Below are 22860 nucleotides of genomic sequence, written 5' to 3'. Positions count from 1 at the left end.
ATGAATCAATCTGCTCTGAATAAATCTTTTAGTCGCTCACTGACCTAGCTCCTAGCTCTGTAGGTCGCTCTCTACGTCACTATTTTTAATCACTCGCATTTTTGCAAACCATCAGGTCAGTGGTTCTCAACCTGGGGCCATATGGCCCCCTTGCGGTCCTGGGATATTCTAGGGGGGGGCCACGGGAGAAAATCAGAAGAAAGGTGATCCACGACAGGTGGTGAAGGGAGTCAGAGAACTGTGAAGAGAAAAAAGCTTTAAAAGTGAAACAGGGTCGAAAAATATTACTACTTTCAGAATTCATCAGATCCGTCCATAGAAATAGGGTCATCTTAACCCTTGGGTCTGTGTGGGCATGACCCGGGTCTTCATGTCTATAATGGAGGGGGGGGGGACTGCACTATGTGGAATCTGATACTATGATTTTCATATGTAAGCTGTTACTTTCAGCTAAGTGTTTAGGGCAGCCAGAGCTACGGTTGGTGTGTTAGGAGGGTCGATTTATCGTGCATGTTCGTTGGATCGTACCGTATTTTACACAGACCGTTTTTTAACATATAATTTGACTCCTGGGAGAGATGATAATCCGCCATTTGAGTCCGTGCCTAGCCAGGATTCCAGAGATTGATTTGATTTATTAAAATTCCTTTCATAATAAAAAAAAATAGAAAGTATCTCAATCTTGGGTGAGGGTAGGGAGGGCCCTGGATAGGACAGGGGGGGCCACGAGAAAAAATGTTATCCATAGGGGGCCACGAGCTGAAAAAAGGTTAAGAAACACTGATCTAGGTCACTCACTGACATAGTTCTCCCCTCTCTCTAGGTAAAGACAGATTTATGGTTTCGCACCCTTCTCAGTCTAGTCCAGTTTTTTTTATCACTCATTCCTCAAAATTGCCAACCCTCGAAACTTTCAGTGGAATGGAGACAATCCTGGTTAAAATGTCCCTTGAATTTTCAGAAAATTATAGAATCAACATGATTGAGACATCCAAGTATCCAAGTCCTTCTGTTGCCTCAATCAAGCGCATTTGACCTCTACTTGATGTTCCGCCACGCACTTTCCAGCAGCTATTGAATGAACTGCAATCTGCTTGGATTTAGAAAAGTGCAAAAAACATTCAAGCTCGCGTCACTTCTAGACCATCTTGTTGCGAAACATTTTTTTGTATTATTTTATTATTTTTATAATATAAAATATAGTTGACAAATAATTTTTAATTCAATTTGGGACAAATGTGTCATAGTTTTGACAATTTTTTTTTTGAAAAGTCAGTTGGCATGTCACACTTATCTCTTGAATTGGGGCAAGTGTGGCACCGATTTCCCCTCCCCCCCCTTTTACAAATGCCAGAGAATCTATGAGAGTGAGGGAGGGCCGTCTTAAGAGCGACCGGCGACAGCGTCCACCACTGGATGGCGCTGTCCGCGTAAAAGGGAAAAGAGCGCGCGTGTTCAACACCTTCTAGAGCAAGAAGCCTTCGCTCGCGATTTTTCGATGCTGTGACGTCATCACACTCCGGCCTGTTTTTTCCCCGTCGATAGCTTTTCTTCCCTCTTCCCTGACCGCCATATTGACAAGTGACAACAGTTTTATATATACAGTTTTTATATATAACATTAAGAAAAAATATAGCAACGTGGGTCGATGTGTTATAACACATCGGCGTTAGTGTGGTGCTGGAAAACGATCTTACAGGGAAGATGTGTTTCGTAGGACGGAATTCGATGACGTCACGAATCTCGGGGGCAGGCCTTCTGCTTTAGAAGGTATTGGCCTGTTGCGATGGTGGAACTTACGTTTTGCCGCTCAAACGAGATAGTCATGCGGCCGCTCGTTCTTGTAGGTTCTGTAAATTTAATTGTACAATAAATATTAACTATATTTTTGAATTGTAGAAGGAAGTGTTTGTCTTCAACCGCTACATTCCTTCAACAACAGACTCGCCTGTGTACCATAAGTGGATACAGGTACTTCGATGGGGACAGTTGTTTTCTGTGAATATGGAAGAGCAGATTTTTTTTTCCCACCTCCACCCTCCCACCTATGCTAGTGATAGAAATATTTTGGGGAACAGGGAGCCAATTCCACCCCTCCAATCCCCTGTAACTGCCTATGCCGTGTATATTGTGCATAATCAATAAACCCTTATAGACTGTGCAAATAGTCTGTGATTGTCTTCTATACGGGTAAATGAAAAAAATTTCCTTTTTCATTAGAAACATCCCATTCTCAAACCATTGATACGAGATTAAGCTACCCAGTAAGCCTGTCATCTATGTTTCCTGAAGTGGGAATGGAATGGTCCTGGAGGGGGGTTGTAGAAGCTAGTTAAGTATAAGCTCCTATAGATTGGCTTGAGTTGGTAGGGACGATGAGAAAATTTTTTTGAGTGGGGGGCAGTGGAACAAAACATTTGAAAAACTATGATCTAGCTGAATATAAAAAATATAATTCCATAAAAAAGAAAAAGTTTATTTACAAACAGAATGGAAACAAAAAAAAACCGCAGGCAATTTTCCATTAATAAGCAGCCAAATGAAATTCAACGCAGACATACAATTCTTACATTATAAGAAATACGGTTCAAACAGATACACAATGTAGAGAATGTGTTCAGCTAAACATGATTGTTCTACGTTCAACATTCAATAATCTCTGAATAATTAAAAATTGTTTCAATCAAAAAATACAGGATTTACAAATTAAAAAATTTTAAACTCATTTGTATGATATACAATTTTTTTTAAATTTCAGTATTGAATGATTATTATCTATCTCAGTGGTTCTTAACTGGGGGTGTGAGACGGGGGAAAAAAATTATAACCTGATCTGACTGATTTTTCAAGAAAATCGACATGTAATTTTTTAATGGTTTAAAAAATATGAATCATGCCGCAAAAGTTTCTTTTTTGGTTAATGATCCTACTCTTCTTTTTCATTTTGATTTTGGAAAAAATACCATTAATACCCAAAATATTTTGAGGGTTCGTTACATTAGCATATCGAATGTAATATCATCCATGCTGTGCTTGGATTTGATTCTGTCGAAAGCATGCCTCAGGGGAAATGTTACAAAATTTTATCAAGTGTCAAACAACATCTGTATATGGATGTTCTCAAATTTTGGAAAATCTTAAAAAATAATTTTCTTAGTTTATTTTTTGAATTATTTTTTTAAAAAAGAGCCAAAACTACCTATCAACTAGTCACACACAATAAATATATACACACAAATTTATAAATAGGTAATTAACATAATTAATTTAAAAAAATTAAATTTTATAACACAAAGGAAACATCATCCAAGGGAGTGCAAGAAGGTAAATCGTATTGCATTAGGGGTGCGGGATGGATGAAAGGTTAAGAACCACTGTTCTACCTCGATCTATGTAACCCATATCCCCACTGATATGAATATGAGAATTTAATGTTTCCTTATGTTCAACTGTGTGATATAAGCGAAATCCTGATTGATTAGTTACCCACAGAAAATGAAATCTACAAACACAATATTAAATCTGCACGGAAATAATCAAAATAATTTTTCTTTCAATACACAAGTAGATGATTAAAACAACAGCTTCCTTCTCCAATGTCATCAACAGATTTGGCAAGTTGTTCTTGTTTAATGCAAACTGGTTGAAGTACCATTCACAAGAGAACAAGTGTGCTTATGCGGAATAGCCACTCAAGGGCGTTGACATACCAGTGGAATTTCTCTTCATTTGCATAGTCTAGAGGCCTAAAGCATTAATTATGATTCTGTGTGTAGTGGAGGAAGGGAGGGTTTTTATATATATGGATAAAGAAACATGAATTTCTTCTCCCACTTTTGCATTAAATATTTGATCCAATATCACATATTCATAGTAAAACAACTGGAAGGAAAAACAAAGTAATGAAAATGTCATGTGAATTTCAAGTTTTGTCTCTAAATGTAGGAAGTTCTGTTTGGTTGAGTCATAGAATCTCAATTTGACACAAAATCGAATTCAAATATAGAATCGAGAGCAGCACGTGCAAACATGTGAATGGCACCACCTTTGCCTAACATTGTTTCTAATTAAGTCATCTTCATGTTTTTCCTGCCCAGCTGCGTTCTCTTAACCTATTTATAAATTGTTTAAGAAATTTTTGTACTGAGTGCCACAAATTTAATTTAAACCTTATAATTTTTCAACTAGAATTTTAAAGAAAAAAAAAACAATTTCCCATACATAATTTTTGTTGTAAAAACTAATAATAAATGCCAAGTAGAACTCTGAGAATGTCTCCAGCTTGTTTGGATAACTAGTTCATACCAAATGAAAACGTTTCAGACACAATACTTTTCAAACAGACCTTCAGTGTTCAATATAACCCATGTTGAAGCACCATAAATGCAAGGGATTAACAATAAAATTATAGAAGCTGTGTTATCTGTCATAAAAATACAGAAAATGTGTGTGTGTATAGCACCAATTTATACACTTACATAAGCATAAGATTTCGAAATCAGTTCTATACTGAACCAACAAATGGTAGAACGTATGAATGTTTACCTGTGCTTGGGAAGTGGGGATCATTGATACTCACTGTGCCAGAGACAGTGCTGTAAGAACAATGGAAAATTGTTCTTTTAAAAAAAATTCACAAATGTTTATTACCATATGTACCTCAACCTTGTGATTCCAATATGAAGATAAAACTGGAAAGCAAATGGCAAATAAAATTTTTCATAAAACTCTACAAATCTGTTACAGTCTTGGAATTATGCCCTCATACCCATAGATTCAACACTTATCCACAGTGACATTAAAGATAGATCACACAGCATCAATGACAATGTTCTTGACATTCTCAAGGTGCTTTACAGGCAGGGCCAGACCTTAGATTCTGTGAGCTGCACAGCCACAAAAGGCACCATGTGAGGGGACTGATGGGGCATTTTTTTATTACCAAAATATTTTTTGCTTACACCTGAAAAATGTCCAGAATCAACCCTGTTTACAAGTGCTCCTCAAGGTGCTTTTACTGCTCAGACCTCATCATACTGGATTCCCAATTGTGAAGGGGGCACATATGGTCACAATCATGCAGTACATTTCCAGTTTACAAAGTGGTGCCTTCCCCTTCCCATCTTCCCTAACATACTGAGCATCAATGATCAATCTTGCTTGATTAGCACAGCGTAAACATTCACATGCTGTCATTTATTGGCATGATATAGAACTGGTCTCGCCATATTCTGATATTACAAAAATGGAAAAAATTAGTTTTTTTGTAATCAATAACACAATTTAAATTCAATAGATTCTGAAGTTTAGAATCTAAACCATCAACAAATCCTCACACAGAACATTAAATTTCTATGTTGAAAAAGAATAAAACTGACTATTAACAAATGATTTTTTTAACAGTTACGCATTCAACAAGAAAGGGGAAATCAAAAATTTTCCCTCATATTTGCTCATTTTTTTTCATAAATGTGTATATATTTTTAATCCATAAATTAAAAAGCATATAGAAAATGACGAACATTTCAACATAACATCAGTTTAAAATGAACTGAAAAGAAATACAACGAAACTAAAAACAAACAAACAAAAAGGAGGCACAAGACCAGTTTCAAAATCTCAGATCAGACCTAGTACGTGCCAGAAGGTTGTTGGAATTCCTCGAAACAAGTTCACTGAAAGCTATAATGAAAATGTGTGAAGTCAAGAGAAATAGTTGATTCAAAATATCATAAAAAACATAATATTCTATCACAGCAATTGAAGGATAAATAACACCTGTGACAAATATATTTTGATGTTCATTAAAGATGTAATTTATTATTTCAATTATTCATTTACTAATTATAGTTAATATTACCAATTATTAATTCATTTTCTAATTAATCAATTTAATTGCGGTTTGTTTGTTTTTTTTAAACCTAGGAAAAAAAATAGTAGAGCTCCACTGATCCAAATAAATTTATCCCAGTGACTAGAGACTATCGTATGAGTGTGTTTGAGCAAAGGTGCACGGCTGGTATTAAAAAGTGTTTGATTAGCGAAGATGAGTATGAGTGCGCAATGTTTCCAACTCACAGGCTGTATTTCACTCAAGTTTAATTTGGTGAGAGGGGCGGTGTAAGAGCTAAATTCCTGCATTGTGTTTTTGTTTGCATTTTATTGTGCATTTGTCTAAACTGAATATAAATGAAAAATGCCTAAAAAATTAATTTGAAAATTATCCATTGGTACAAAGGTGTTTTTTGGTGTTTAACATATTGCATCCAAATTAAAAATGCATCATATATTCCAATTTTTTGAACATATGACTACATCAATATGCACATCCTAAAGATATTTTAGACAATATATTTTTTCAAAACTGCATCTCTCATGGGCTGGATAAAATTCTTGAATGGGCCAAATTGGCCCCAGGGCTGGAGTTTGTGTAGTCCCACACACACAGGTTAAAGTGATGACAGTAGATGATCCTGTATGTTGAACAAGAATTACATACACCTTTGATTCTGTTTAACAATGACAAAGAATAGATAGAAATCTGCATCTAAGTTTCTCAAAAATGCAGTTCAATGATGAATGAGCAAACAAAAAATGTATTTTTTAATCATTGATCAAGCAAGCAATATGTGATAAGGTAGCCATGCACTTAGAAGGACTATAACCAGAATGTTTGTGAAGAGTGGCCATGATTTTGCCCCCTCCACTCCAAAATTTGATGATTTTATCATGATATTTTTGTTCTTAAAATGGTATTTAATAATAATAATAATGTGATACTCACATATTCCCAAGGGTTCAGCATGATCTGTCCAGGGAATTTGTTAGTGTTAGTAAACATCCATGCCCGAACCAGGATTCAAACCCAGACCTGCACAGTGAGAGGCTAGCTCCCTAAATCACTCGACTGCCAAGCGGCAAAAATCTGCCATCCGGGGCAGCTACTTACTTTGTCCCCTTCCCCTCTAATTCTGGCTCTGCATTTAGTAGTATGTATGTAAAAATGTTTGTCTCTAACTTTCTCTTGTTCTCTCATGTGCAATTTTTAAGATTAATGAGGTTTGAACTGCTTCAGCTTTATTGAATTCAGAAATGTGTCTAAAAAACTTACAAGGAGAACTCAGATCATGTCCAAACGTTTTTGTCGTTTTGCTCATATGATACATCATCTGGCATCTTACAACTATGCAGAAAACTCCTGAGGACATAATTTACACAATTTAAAATTGTATTCACACAAAAACAATCACTGATTACATACATTTCACATTAATCAACAAAGTATTCACCATTACAAGTAAAACAATACAATATAAAGTGCATGCAAAAAATATGAAATTGTGAATTAGATATGTGTTTTGCATTTGTTTACCTAAAACGATAGATGAAGCATACAGAAAAACAGTAGGTACATCTCGAGAGCCATCACCTCGTGCAAGGCATAAAATCAGCAACACTTCCTTAACAGATGAAAAACATAAAACGTTAAATCTCAGAAAACATTAAAAACAATATAAAAGATGTGATCAAATCAAATTCAGAACATTGTTCAAACTTTAATTTCAATAATACATAGAAGCTAAATCTTCTGGGTTGTTGGGTCAGTTTGGGAAAAATACAGTGATGACTTGGCTAATAAAGAGAATTTGTTTCGAACCACATTCACATACGAGCCAAAATCTTTGTTAGCCAATACATAATTTTGCATAGATTTCTATGATGAAGCATTTAATTCCTTCCAGGTACTGTAAAGAATTTAAAGATAGGTTTTTAAAGCATAGGGGAGCGCTATAAAAAGACAAAAACTAACCGAAGGCTAAAATAAACAACTTCAAAATTGGACAAATCAGAATTTACAGGAAAATAAGATATTGAAAGTGTTATTTTACACCATGTACCTAGTCGAGTTCATAGATGTACCCCATCCATTTGTGATTTGATTAGCTCATTTCTGTGTGTCATACATGCAAATGGAAAAGATAAACTCCTAGAGGTTTGGACTGAAAGAATGTGTGTGCTCAGCAAACATATCTGTGGTCTACACGTTATTTGGATACTTTCTCTAATCAGAAGTATGCCTCTACTACAACTATTTAATCATACATGCACCTCGTACACACATTCCGATACAGAATTTCTAATGAATCAGCACATCCCGGAATGTGCGGCGTGAGGATCAAATGCAGTGATTCCCAACATGGGTGTTAACACCCCCTGGGGGGGAGATGGAATGTTCCAGGGGGCGGTAGAAGCTATGGGTATAACATAGGATCCTATGGGTTAGATTGCGTTGGGGGGCGGTGGGAGAAAAAATTTCTGAACAAGGGGGCGATGGGACAAAAAAGGTTGGGGAAACTATGCTCTAATGTATTTATATTGTAAAGTTGCACTTGTTTTGTGTTCATGCTGCCATCTGTCTTCCATTTTCTGAAGTAAAGATGGAAATACTTGAATTTCCGTGCTATGTCAGTATCGTATTGTACACAGGGCCATCTTAAGATTATCATGGGCCCCCGGGCCAAGTGATTTTTTTGAGGCCCTACCAGGCAAATTCTTGAAAATTTCAACCAGATCTCATTTTTGTGAGGCTCTTTTTCTCTTGAGGCCCGGGTGGGCCCATGCCTTAAGATGGCACTGGTTGTAGATCTGCCTGCTTTCTGCAGAAAGACTTTCAAATAGAAGACCAGATCCTATTTGAGCCTCATAAGCTGGAAAATCAAAGGACGAGAGTCCATCACGATTCCCACACAACTGCACAGAGGCTAGTATATCTCAAAGATCATCAGTTCACCAGTAATCAGGGTTGGTAAAAAAAGGTGGTTGGTTGGTTCGGTTTTTGTTTTAAACCGGTTTTTTGTTTTATTAACATTAAAAACAATGAAATTTCTGAAAAATCATTCAAACTTCCAATAATTAACTAAAATAAAATGTTTATTAATGTAATTAACACCATTCCCATGCTAATTAATCAATAAATATTACATTTTAACAAAAACCAACTTTTGCAATTTAATTATTTTTTGCTTAACTCAATGGATTACTGTGTGTTTGAAAATTCTTTTAATGTTATTATTAATCATATAATATATAAAGGTTTTTCTCCAGTTACTTTCAGTATACTTAATTAGGAAGCTATTTTGCAAAAAGTAAAAAAAATTAGGTGAATATAATGTATTTAATGAAGCATAAATAATGAAGATTAATTAGCAATGATTTACAATATACAGGGTGATTATAACTAAGATTCTGGTTTCAAAACACTGTAAAAAAAGAACGATTGTCAGAATGACTTGAAAATTGACATGAATATTCCTGAAAAAATTCAATTTTATTTGATAAAGGGGAAAAAATACTTAAAAATGTAAAATTAATGACATCATCCAACATGTGGGAAATTTGCTCGCAGAATGGAAACGATAGCCAGTCATGGCAGAATGATACCTTAATTATAGCATTTCATGATTTGATAATTCATGGAAACATCACAAAAAACGAATAAATTGAACAAATAACTACAACTTACTTAAGAAATGTTAAATATGTTGTCCACCGCATGGTCTGGCTATGAGGTTGAAGGCACAAAAATTCTTGTTCAACAACAGAATCGGAGTATGCCATGGTCATAATGTGGATGTGCTTGCAATTCAGCTTTATTAAACCAAACACGCCCCCTTTCCCCCATTCATATTTCTGAGGAATGAGGAACTTCTAACATATAGGGAATGTGCTGGAGATTGCAATTCACCAAAGTTTGCAATCTGACCACTGTTTATAACATTTTGAGGTACCCCCACAGCCAGAAGTTGCAAGGGTTAAGGTGCATCCTGTCAAAATGGGTCTTCAGCAACTGCTTTGCTGGTATTGCAATGTGCATCTTGATAGAAGTTCTATCCACACACTGATGCTGTAGAAGTGCCGAAATGATGTGGTTGCACAAAATAGATTATACTGCTGGCCAAGTACAGCATCATCTACTTGCACATTTTGCACTTTTTTCTTTTGCGAAAGAAACTTCCATTGCTTCAGGAGTATCCATGCAAATTTTCAAGTCATTCTGATCAGTACTCATTGTATAGTTTTGGAATCAAAACTTAAATTATAATCACGCTGTATATAGCTGATTATTTTTCATAAATTTGTTACTACTATACAGTAGAACCTTGATTAACTAGGCTTAACAGTGCGTGTGTGAAAGTATAAAAAAAACAACTATTGAATATTAAGACGGAGATATACAGTAGGAGATGTGCTACTTCTTATGGGAAAGAAAATGAAAATGTATGTGAGGTAATGTAACAACTAGTACACTAGTCTTTGTCCTTTAAGGACAGCTGGTGTCTTTATTGGATTATAGGACCACCTGCCCCTAGCATGATGGTGTCACTACTGTAGCTGCTTCTTCGTGAAGGGAAAAAGAAACCCTGTGAGATAATACACCACTACATTTAGATGTGTGATGCAATCCTTATTCATGAATTTGCTTAAGATAGAGAGAGCATTAGAATGTAGCCAAAGGTTAGAAAATGTTGTAAGAATGAGAAATTTTGGCTTTTATATATAACTTTAAATGACTAAGATACTTCATATGAAAAATATATATTCTGGCCACTTTTATGAGACTTTTTGAAAAAAACCACTTATAAAATCTTGTCATTTAAAGATATACCATCAGAATGTACCCCAAGGATATAAAATGTGGTAAAAATGAAACATTTTGGCTAATAATGAACAAATATGATATTTTTCAAGGAAAAAAAATTATATTTAGGCAACTTTTATCTGATTTTTAGAAAAAAACCAAAGATAAAACCAAGGTTTAAACCAATGTGATTTAAACCAAACAACCCTGCCAGTAATTTTGGGACTTGTGCGCCCCCCCCCCCCCACCTTAAAAGTATATCTCTGCTTAGGACCAGCCATGAAAATCTATCAGGAGAATATTTCATTGTAGATTAATTTTGTGGACAAAACTAAATTTAATGAAAAATAATAAATACTACTAACCTGGGCAACTAAATAAGCAGCATATGCCATGTTTAATACTTGAAATGATTTGCAAAGACACATGTCTTCTTTCATAACCTTTAAACAAAGAAGAAATCAACTACAGATACAACAGAATATAACATTCAGGAGACGTTAATTTCCCCCCGTCATAACATTTTAATTTCTCTGACACCTCTCTAATATTGAACACATTCTACTCTTCTGAAAGTTAAACAACATTCTCAATTTTTATCAAAGTTTAAATGAAACCAATGGCAAATGCAATATACCACGATTAGCATGTTTTTTACTGTAAAAAAAATCATGAAATAAGTATCATGATACTGATAAAGATGTTAAGAAACTTTTCAAACAATGATTGATCCTATAAGAACCTGCTGCAGAGATTAAAAAACTATTATCCACTTTGTAAAGTAACACACTCTCTTACTGTAAGTTTTCCTAATGTCCAACTAAGAAATGCGTAGGCAGTCATGGCAAACTGATAACCAAGCCACCAGCGCCACTTATCTGAATATACTGATTCTGGGAAGGCTGCTGTTACAGTGTGAACAGCAAATATGATCTGTAACAAAGAAAGAAAAGACCTACATTAAATTGAAACAAAAAATGATATTTTTAAATCACAAAATATAATGATAAATAGAGCAAGAATAAAGCTAGTTACTACTGTCTTGACAATATAGCCCATGGAAATGGCAAATAATAAGTTTATAATTTCAGCGCGCATTTTGACATATTTGGGTGCTGTGTTTTGAGAAAGAAGCAACTAACAATCAATCTTATGATCTCTGAAAACTGGATCCTAATCAGAACTCACCCGGCACTTCCCCTTGGGTTGTTCAGTGGACAGAATGATAACATTCCCAATCGTCAGACCTCAATGTCGAAACAATGGAGAGGTCCTGAATGAATGAATGCCAGGGTCTCTGCCACCGGACTTATCCCGTTGCAGAGATCTCTTCCAGCCCAGCTTCATGGCAGAGTCTGGAACAAAGTGAGTGCACCTAACAGTCTGAGTGTGTAGCTAGTGTTGTGTATGATATTTCAGTGTTGCCATCTATACTTTAAATTGTGAGTGAAGTGTAATGATTGAATATTTGTAACGTTGTAGGCCTGTTGCTAATGGAGGTCGTCCTGCATCCTGATAGAGAATGCATGTAAAAGGGGATAATATGGTCAATTGTGAGTCATCTCTACCTCTGATGACATCAACGTAGTGTGGAAATGTATGTAAGGATCAAAAAGGAATAAATGAAAGTGTTTTTTTCTGGATAAATTGTTTGGGAATTTTCTGGATAAATTGTTTGGGAATAATTATTTTTCTCTAAAAGTAAAGATTTTTTACAATCATGGTCAAAAATCAAGAGATATAAGAATTTTTCGGGAATCCAGGATATAGAGTAGAAACCTCACAGAAAATCCAGTAGACTTGGCAACTATGTAATACCTTCTGCTAATTATCACATAATATAATAAAACCTTCAATCAACTGTATGTTATATATGGAATAATTTCATGATCAACAACGTTTTACTTTCTGTGAGGTTTACAATTTTTTGGCAAAAAATCTCTTTTCTGTATAATAGGCACATGGACACAGTCAGGATTTCTACAGCATAATAATTTTTTTTTTCTTTTTTATGGAACAAAGCAGCCTTGTTATATTGGGATTCAAATGTACAAAAGACTCACTATGAAAGCTGAATCCAATTTCAAAAGCGCTAAGAAATAACAGACTTGCTTGTACATATCTATACAAAATATAAAAAAATTTATAAATATATACACAATCACAGAATACATAAAAATAAAGTTAATAAGCCTTCATTAAATACATACTAATTTTTAACAGTGGCCTGTTGGCTTGAGCATTATATTAAAGCATCTTCAACAGAACTTTTGAATTATTTCATTGGTGATGAAATAATTTTTCCAAATTCTTCACCATATGTCAACTCTGGCCATATTGTTATATTGCAATTCACTGCCATTAATTAGATGGGTTGGAAATGAAGGCGCTGTCTATCAGTGGTCGCCTTAAGCTTGTTAGGGAAAATATATTATCTATATCCTCCCCCTGGTTTGAATTTGAAACCATAACGGCAACATTCACGGTGGCAGGCGAGCATTTTGCCACCACACCACTCGGGCGAAATTGGTGATGACTAGGACATTAGATTGACTAGAATGTGCTTTACTGAAGAAATCCTTTCATCAAAAATTTCATTCCAAACCAGAAAGACTATTCTTTGCTATTGAACAATATTGATGATTGTGTTCTTTCATGCATAGTCAGTCATGTTAAATCAACTGCAAAGATATTATTTTCAGGTAAAAACATTCACAGCCGCCTGATGATCAGCAGTCCGCCTTATCAGAACTATCCTTACCTACATAATTTTTAGGCTTCTGCTGTGACAACAGTCATAACTATAGGGGTGGGAGGCAAACATATTTTGCCACCCCCCCCCCCCTTCTACTGCAAAAATTTGATGACTTTTTATAGTATTTTTGTTCTTTTCTAGAACTTGCCACCTTCACAGGTGGCAAATTTCTTTTGCGAACCAAGGCAGCTACCCCCACCCCCCACCTTGTGTTACAAGGTGGTTACACCTTGTGTTACAAACAATACTGTCAGTTTCTGAACAGGAAAATTCTGCCACGTCTTCTGGGGAAAATTTGGACTTCTTTTTTCCTTCAAATTTTTTTTCACTTCATTGAAACCTTTCCAAAATATTGTTGCAGAACAAGGGAACTTTATAGATACCAATCAACCTATGACCACTGACAGCCCCAGCAAATCACCCAGCCATGATCTAACTTTATATATGTTACGGTAAAAGTGATAAATCTGGTTATTATGCATAACTGCAAGCATTTTGGCAGGCCCGTCATTTAGGGGGGCCATTGCTCCTCCCCTGGCTTTTGAAAATACACTAAAAATAGTTATATATATAGTACATGTGCTTTGCCTGCCCCCACACCCCCTCCCCCCGGAAAAAGTTGAAATGACGGCCCTGCATTTTGGTAAGTTTGATCAAAGTTTCTCTAAATTAATCACTTTTATTGACGATTATGCATAGTAACCAAGTGTCATTGGTAAATTTGATAAATGTAACTAGATTAATCACTTTTACCAGTGATTATACATAATACACAAGTGTTGTAAACATGATAAATCATAGCATATGATATACTATACATGATAATTCATACATTAATTGTATCATTATACCGGGGTCCAACTAGATTCATCACACATACTAGACTCATTTGGAATTTTTTTCATATTTATAAAAAAATTTGCCAATTAAACTGAAGTACACTCAAACCTGTTTTTGTGCGGTGGATAGGGACCGCATAAAAAAACACGCATAAAAGAAATCGCACAAAACTTCGAGTAGCTATAAAAAATGTTTTTCGCAATACATTTAAAAAATATTTTTCTATATTTATTATACGGTGGATAGGGACCGCATAAAAAAAGTCTCACGTAGAAAATAACTCAAAATCTTAAGAAATAACTATAAATTGTTTTTTTAAACGAAATCAAGACACGAGGCTGGGCAGCTACTTGGAATCTCGCCAAACCTTTTGGAATCTGATTTAGAAAATACACATGCGAACATTTTTAAATATTTTATTTACATATGTACTTATTTTACACATACAAAACTGTTCAAAATGTATAACCATTATCCTTCGTAGTCTGACGATACGCGAATTTTCTTGTGGTAAACTGGTTCAAAATCACTTTCGTCACTTGAAGATTCTACCTCGCACTCGTTTAGAGTTGACTTTTTTTTTCAGTTACCCAATAGTCTGTGATCAGTTTTTGCGACGACTGTTGTTTCACTAGACGCTTGTATATGTCTCGGTAGCCAGATATACAAGATTGAAGCTCCTTTTGGAATTTTGAAGTTCTTTCAGAATTGGCATTGATTGCAAGAAAATTACCTTCTAATTTACTGCAAAGTTGGAGTCCTGCATAGATTTTATCTGCTGTCATATAATCGGTTTCTTCTTGCCCATCAGTAACATCTGTTACGTAATTTATAATATCATCCCTTACGGTTTCATCCTGAATCATTTCGACAAGATCATTTTCACTGAAAGTATTAAAACTTCCGCCGATGCCATGTGCTAACGTAACGATGTGATGAAATATCAAAAATCGAAAAAACTGAATGGCCGATCAAACCTACTAATTTTTTTTTATTGATAACTTCGTCAGTTATGTTCGAATTTGATTGAAATTTTCATAAACCGCACAAAAAAAAATCGCACTAAAAAAAATCTCACAAAAACAAGTTTGAGTGTATTACACATAACAACAGATAAAGACGATAAATTTCAAGTATTTATCAAATTTAGCAACAATTCTTGGGTACTATGCATAATCTCCGGTAAAAGTGATAAACTTATCAAACTTACCAAAGTGATTGGTAAATATGCATAATAACCAGTTACTATGTATAATAATCAATTTATCACATTTACTGTAACATATGTACCCTGTACATAAAAAGTTTATACAGGGATTGCATTATTTTTAAATCTAATCATTCCATACTCTAATCAAAACCTATATCTAAACATGATATAAAAAAATATATTGAGACAGTATATCAAAAACTTATTGTGTGCGTGCATAAAATAAATGCAAATCTACAATAAATCCAAAATACCTGTTAAAGCTTCAGAAACTCCAATTATCCAAAATTCAACCCAATCAGGTACGTGTGTTGCTTTCCATGCGAGCATGGAGCAAATGGATGATAATAACAATGTAATTGTATTACAAATCTAAAACAGTAATAACAAATTCAGTGAATTTATAGGAAAAAGAATCTCAAACAATGCAATTAACCAGGTTAAAAAAAAGTTATCATTTAAAAATCATATGAGAAATAAACTTACTATGTTGAAATTTTTCAAGCAAGATGGGTTCATTCCGAAACCGATCCACGAGAAGTACCCAGCAAAAGTGATCGTCACAGAATGCAGATACAAATGATATTGGTGTTCTGCGAATAATCCATACAGCGCAAAAATGATCGAAACACCTGCCAGTTAAATGGAATAAGTTGAATATAGATACACACACATATAAGCAGATGTAAAAGATAGGCCTAATTCAAACTATCATCATCTGAAAAACTGAACAAGATACACAAATTTCTTGTCAAAAACCTGATTTTAATGGTGGGTGGACTCATATTCGCAACTCAAAGTTAGGAACCACAAAAACCTAATTTCAGCGAACCACCACTGTAACACTGATTGGGTTCACTATGACCACACAGCACAGCTACAACATTTCAAAGATTACAAATACAAATACAACGCCACAACAGGCAAATTGCCCAACGAGGTGGCTGACTTGAGAACATCATGGATCCCCGAGTCATTTTTTGGAGGCCCTACCTACTACTTCTACACCACACATACACCCCCCCCCCCCCGCGGAACCCCCCAACTAACCCCCAACGAATCGGTACATGCAGGAATGTGCGTGTACGTGTAGTGCAACCTGACGTAAAGTTTGTTTCTGTGTAATGCTTGTTATGTGTAGTGCTGTCATCTGCCCCCAGTTTTTCTAACTATGAGTGAAGTGTTATGGTTGAATGATTTACCGTTGTAGGACTGTTGCTCTCTGTGGCGAGACTTTTTAACGGGGAGATCGGCTCGCATTTGCGCCTTGAAGTTGGGAACCACAGAAAACCAACTTCAGCCGACCACCACTGTGTGGTTCGAACCCGGATCCTCGCATCACGAGTCCGGCACTATAACCACTCGACCACCACAGCGGCCATTACTTTACAGACAGTACATTACAAAATGGTCTTTCAATTTTTTCCTTCATAAAGCACTCTTAAATGCTTGAGAGAGCAACACGGTGCTTGTGAGTGACAGGTTTAAGACATATTTGTCCAATATCCAGGGTCTTGCTGATTTAATTATCTTATCTGTTCCCATGCTGCAAAAATAATATATTCTATCAACACCCTTGTTAAATTAACACATATTTATATATATCACAGTTATATTCATATATCATGTTGAATGCATATATAATTTATACTGCCCTTCCACTCTAGTCTCCCCCCCCCCTTAAAGAGCGATATCGCCCTTATTCAGAACACTAATGTAGACTTTCTATGCATCAGTTTGGTGCACCTCAAGGTGTTTCGCAAATCAATTTACTGCAACCAATTTTTTAAATCAATTTGAGAAGAGTGTCTCGGATAATAACTTGGTAAATCAAGGCTCAGATATAATTGGGTTAGTACTGTAAAATGTATTCAATATCGTGTTTGAGTCATCAGTTTTGCTTGACTTTAATCAGTGAAAAATAGTAGACTTAAAAAATAAATGAATGCTTTCTTTCCCCCTCACCAGCTATGATGCACGTCAACACTTCTGTTCGCAAATATGGATTCTGATTCAAAGAGTAATCATCTATGCAATGTCTTTGGCTGATGGCCCCAGCTGAGAGGCAAATAAGAACCACTGCATTCGGCACACAAAGCAAGAGATATATCCACTCGTACTTGTTGTGACCTCCAACCAGAGGCATCTGTTTGGAAAAAATAACATACTTAATCTATAGTTTCTTTTTTTTCCATATTAATAACAATAAGAAATAAAATATCAGTGCCTAATGGAAAATAATTATTATTCATGCAGCTGACATTTAACTGTGGATATTCACGGCTGAATATATTACACCATTGGTCATGATAATTAATCACAGATGCAGACAGGGCCTCATAATTTCAGGGTCCCCCAAAATTAAAACTTCACAGATAAACCGAACAACTCTTGGATGTAGACGAGAGAAAACACAACAGCTAAATCTGCTTCTATTCCCGCGTTTGTTTGCTTGTCAATCGTTTATAACTACATACACTGTACTCTGCACACTGCCATTGTTTACATCTATAGCTCACAGGTACGGTATGTACAATTGTTTGGAAGTGAATTATTGTACAATAGAACGAGGCTATCGAGTTGGGAGATGAGAGGATTCAAGTTCCCAGAAAATACTGTATTTAGCATCATTGACTATAGAAAACTGAAAAAGTGTTCGATTGACCGAGTTGTTCGGAAAATTGATGTTCGAATAATCGATGTTCTACTGTACTTATATTTGGGGAGGGGTGAAGAGTCATTATGTATGCCGTGCCCTTGCTGGATGAGATGTGAGATCAGCGAGCAAAGCATGCCCACTGGCCACGATGATAAAATAAAAGCAATAACACCTATAAAGCATCATGCTTATTATAATTTAGATGTGATAATTATTTGTCTTATTATCATCGAACGATAAGGCAAGCCAGTGATGCAACTCAATCAAATCTGTGAATAAATGTCCATGTCATGTGTCTCTAAAATATCCAACAAGGAGCATGACATTACTTCTGGCAAGGCTTCTGCTGTACACCAAATAAACATCCGGCTCCATATAGGCCTACGTATCTTTTGCCTTTCTTTACTGTTTTGTGTTATGATTTTCAATTGACAAAATGCATTGGAATGTGTAATGAGAATAAATACACATATGTTCAAGAATTCAAAACAACTAATTAACCTTAAATATAAAAATGAGGAGAGACACCTACAGGTTGATTCATAGACGTTTCACAATTATTGGATGCTTCTCTTGCAGCAGCTGAACCAGCGCTGCTCACAGATAGGGTATCTTCTTCCATCATTCTGATTACAAAGTATTCATAATAAAACCTGTAAAGGTAAGGAAAAACAACTTTATTCATAAGGAATGAAATGAGATTTCCATGGAATTTGTCAAATTATTATTCAAATTCATATTTCAATATATTTTTTCCTCTCAACATACACTGTTGATAAACAGGACTTGTTTCTCATAAGTTTTTGACCATGGGCAAATATGAATTTTTTTTGGGAGGCTGCCTTATCCAGTTGACACTCGATATAACACCACCCTCCCCCCCCCCTCCATCCCATGGAAAATGGAAATTGTATTGGTAGGATCGTTATATCAAAAGTAAAACATATATAATAGTCGTTCTATTCAAACATTTAGGTCATCCTACCAGTAGTTGTAATTTAATGGGTGCTATAACGCAGGGTCATTATAACAAGTGTTGATGTATATACAAAGAAACCTTGATATAACGATACTCCATGAACCAAGAATAAATATTATTGCAGACAGATTATCGTTACGAAGGTTATCAACAGCTGGCTGACAAGATGAATTCTGGAGAAAAAGGAAATTTAACAGCCCTTGCGGGAGGGGAATCAAACACCCCCGTCCTCTCACTTGCTGGGTGAGCATGTCCTAGACCACTAGGCTACAAAGGCAACGAATCCTAATCTTTCCTTAGAGCTTGTGTGTGCTGAAAGGGGACTGTACATGGACAGGCAGATCTAACTCAGGCCAGAGCTCACAACTGTTGACATTGCCACCAGATAGCGACTTATCCAAGGATCATGTCACTTTCCACATGAACGTTTTCAACAGCTGGCTAATGCGAAGATGAACTCAGGGAAGAAAGCAAATTCAACAGCTCTTGAAAATAATCGAACCCACATTCTCTCACTAGCCAGGGCGAGCGCTCTAGACTATAGTTTATAATTTGTGTTAATTGCATTTTTAATGGGGTTGCTGTATTTTTGAAACATATGACATCCATATTTTTATGGGCATCTTTTTATCAGCCACCTCGTTGGGCATTTTGCCTGTTGTGGCGTTGTATTTGTATTTGTATTTGTACTGAAGTTATCGTTATATCAAATTTTCGTCAGCACTTCCCCCCCCCCTCTTAATGCATATTGGGATCAGAGACAGGGAGCAGAGTGCGGGGAGCACGAACCCTGCTATATGCCCTTCCCCCATTATAAAAAAAACCTTTTTTTAAGCAAATATTTTAAAACATTCAAATTTCGTAAGAAAATACCTCTGTATGCTATAATCCATTTCTGTTAATTTCACTGCTATTTGAAGGCTAAGAATACAAAATTTCTCTTTAAGAAACTCATTGCAACCCACCCTCCAAGTCATATGCCTAAACCTATAGCCAGAGGCAAACGTGACCCTCAAGTTATATGATGTCGCCAGCTACCTCAAACCTAATTTTGTAGAAATGAACTAAGCAATGCATTTATAGATAGCTTAAGTGACCCGTGGCACAATTGCAGAGCATTTAAGCGGCCAGCGACACATTTTCAGATCACTTAAGTTTCTGAAAATGAATTAACAGGAAAACGGGGGCACATTTCAGGAAAGGATGTCTTTGTAGCAAGGCTTCGCTGTAGTGTTCTTTAAGACAGAATGGAGGATGGAAAAGGGGCTTGTGCCATAGGCGAAGCCGAAGATAGACTTGAAAGTTTGGGGAGGGGGCCCCACGATGTAGATGTCAATTCACATATACACTGGATCAGTGCTATCTTAATGCATGAGCCAACCGGTCCGGGCAAGGCCGCAACTAGGGGCGAGCAGGCGGGTCTCGTGCCCCGGGGCTCAAACTTCATTCTGAAATCTCTCCTTCAACATTACACGGGGGGCGTCAAAATGCACGCTTGCCCTGGGTGACCAAGCATGTAGTTGCGGCCCTGGGTCCGGGGCTTCAGAAAAACTAGTAGTCGAATTTTTCTAATTCTCCAGGTATGGCCTCAGAAAAATAACTTGGTCCGGGGACCCGTGATGCCCTTACGATGGCACAGCATTAGATCAGTCGGTTCCACCTTTGATGTGATGTTTCTTCCCCCCCCCCCCCTCATGCCTATAATACAAAAGGCAGACAATTTGGGGGCCCTGAAAATTTATGGGGCCCAGAACAGGTGCTTTCCCCCCCCCCTGTTTGCTTACTCAACAAATGGGCCCTGTGTTGATAAATGTCACCAATAACATCACAAACAAGTTTCAGGTTAATAATAAATGTACCTCTACCTTTTACTGGAAATTATATGATATTTTTCAGTTGCTACAAAAAGAATACAACCAACGAAAAATACTTAAACAAATACAGTATTCAACTGTAGAGTGGAAATTAAACAGTACCGGGTACAATAACAATGGTTATTTCAGTAACGGAAAAAATCTTCAAAAATGCACTCAACGTCAATCTAGTCACGAGGGCTATTTCCCTGCGACTGAGAATTTGTAAACAATCAACGAGTGAGATGGGTTCAGTGGCGTCATCTATGTTTCTAATAAAGAGTATGTAACTATTGCGTCCCTTATATTAGGCTGTGTCACCCCCACCTAGTATTTCATTAATTGATTGATTAATTACATTTAGTTTAATCTTTAGTTTGGGGGTTATTTATATTTGGGGGGTTTTTTTCCACCCCAATCGACATAAATTTTCATGTTTTGTTTGTTTGATTTTGTATGCTAAACCCATGACCCCGCAGGCAAAATATGGCCCTCGGAGTCATTTGATGTGTCCCGTGACCCAGGCCCGTCATTTGGGGGGGGGGGGGGTCAGGAGGGGCCCTGGCTTTTGAAAATACACTAAAAAGGGTATACACTAAAAGGGTAAAAACTTCCAAAAAAACCCTAACCTAACTTTGTAAACGTAAACTAAGCGGCACATTTCTAAATCGCTGACCCACGGTGCAGTTCCACATCATTTGAGGGGCCCGCGGCACATTTTCAGATCGATTGAGTGACTAGCGGCACATTTTCAGATCACTCAAGTGTCCCTCAGTACATTCACAAAGGATTTTAAGTGACCCGCAGTGTATTTACAGATCGCACTTGGTCGCCCTGCGGCCCATTTATGGTGACCACCCGTCAGATCTGGTGACCACCCGTTAATACCTGCCTATATCAATTTGCATACTTATTCTCTCTAAAACTTTAACCAGATCAGATCGTCATGATGAGGCCACCCCAGCATTCGAGTTCCCGAGCTGTGGGATCATAAGCATCGAGTGACATAAATTTTTCTAAATGGGGGGAGGGGGGGCGTCCCCAGCGTCAAAGGTGGAGTCGACTGATCTAATGTATATATGTATATATGGATTGATATCATCATCATCGTGCCGCCCCCCCCAGACTTCCAAGTCTATCTCCGCCTATGGCCCGCGGTTCATTTTCAGCTCACTCAAGTGTCCCACAAGGTACATTCACAGATCATTTTAAGCGACCCGAGGCCTTTTTACAGATCATTGCGGCACATTTACAAGTAATGTACATTTATAAGTAATCTGCAATGCTTTTCCGGGTCACTTAAGTGGCCCGTGGCACGTTTTTAAAATCAACGAATTGGACCGCATTCTCCTAAAGGTTTTAAACCCTTGGCTTTGGTGAGTGTTTTTCAACCTGTGGTCCACGGACCCCTTGGAATCTGTAAGTATGTACTTTGTAAGGGATCCCCGCGGGATGATTTTCATCTACTACCACTGCATGAATCACCCATTTAGCGCTATGAAATTGTAATTTTTTTACGATATGCAAATTCATAGTAAACAATACATTTTGGATTCATGGATGGAGATACGGGGGGGAGGGCTTGGGGGGGGGCATTGCACCATTGCACCCCCCCTCCCCCAGCATCAACGGTGGAGTGGACTAATCTAATGTTTTTTTTGTATATATGAATTCACATCATCATCATCGTGCCCTCCCTCCCCCCAGCAATAATGATCGTGCCCCCCCCCCCAGACTTCTAAATCTATCTCCGCCTATGTTTGGATTTCATGTGGGTTGGGCCAACACCCCTCTTCTTTAGGGGGTGTTGGTTGGGCACGTTCCCTTTCAAGGGACATTGATGACACTGATTGACACTGACTCCAGCCAGAAGATCCCAGATGATTCTTATAATTTTCTTTTTCACACTAAAAATTCACTATAGT

The 22860-nt window shown here is 36.7% G+C and overlaps 1 protein-coding gene across 2 annotated transcripts; it reads right to left on the bottom strand.

The window, feature by feature from the left end:
• Positions 1-2455: 2455 nt before the first annotated feature.
• LOC149078053 (uncharacterized) lies at positions 2456-21166 on the bottom strand. 2 transcript variants are annotated; one of them, XM_089241622.1, is made up of 11 exons: positions 21059-21166; positions 18636-18756; positions 17410-17590; positions 15931-16076; positions 15699-15816; positions 12703-12761; positions 11438-11572; positions 11005-11082; positions 7373-7460; positions 7112-7198; positions 2456-5682 (listed from the first exon to the last, which is right to left on the bottom strand). In XM_089241622.1, exons 2-11 carry the CDS (start codon positions 18726-18728, stop codon positions 5612-5614), a joined length of 1056 nt encoding a protein of 351 aa, XP_089097748.1. In that variant the 5' UTR covers positions 18729-18756; positions 21059-21166; the 3' UTR covers positions 2456-5611. The 2 variants fall into 2 exon arrangements, with proteins under 2 accessions (XP_089097748.1, XP_089097747.1); XM_089241621.1 differs by having other exon boundaries at positions 20948-21154.
• Between the last annotated feature and the right edge of the window lie 1694 nt (positions 21167-22860).

Source organism: Pholcus phalangioides, unplaced genomic scaffold (genome assembly GCF_987345545.1).
Source record: "Pholcus phalangioides strain wild (caught in Gottingen) unplaced genomic scaffold, Ppha-v1.0 ptg000014l_1, whole genome shotgun sequence".
NCBI lineage: Eukaryota > Metazoa > Arthropoda > Arachnida > Araneae > Pholcidae > Pholcus > Pholcus phalangioides.
Note: the sequence above shows the minus strand (reverse complement) of the source record. Positions and strands in the feature narration are given on the sequence as shown.

What these genes read in the sequence shown, in the direction of transcription:
- LOC149078053 (XM_089241622.1), bottom strand. Translation starts at nt 18,728, where the DNA reads ATGATGGAAGAAGATACCCTATCTGTGAGCAGCGCTGGTTCAGCTGCT. An exon ending in AAACGTCTATGAATCAACCT is followed by an intron (nt 17,591 to 18,635) that starts GTAGGTGTCTCT and finishes TTTTCCAAACAG; the next exon opens with ATGCCTCTGGTTGGAGGTCA. An exon ending in AATTGGATTCAGCTTTCATA is followed by an intron (nt 11,573 to 12,702) that starts GTGAGTCTTTTG and finishes TCTTTGTTACAG; the next exon opens with ATCATATTTGCTGTTCACAC.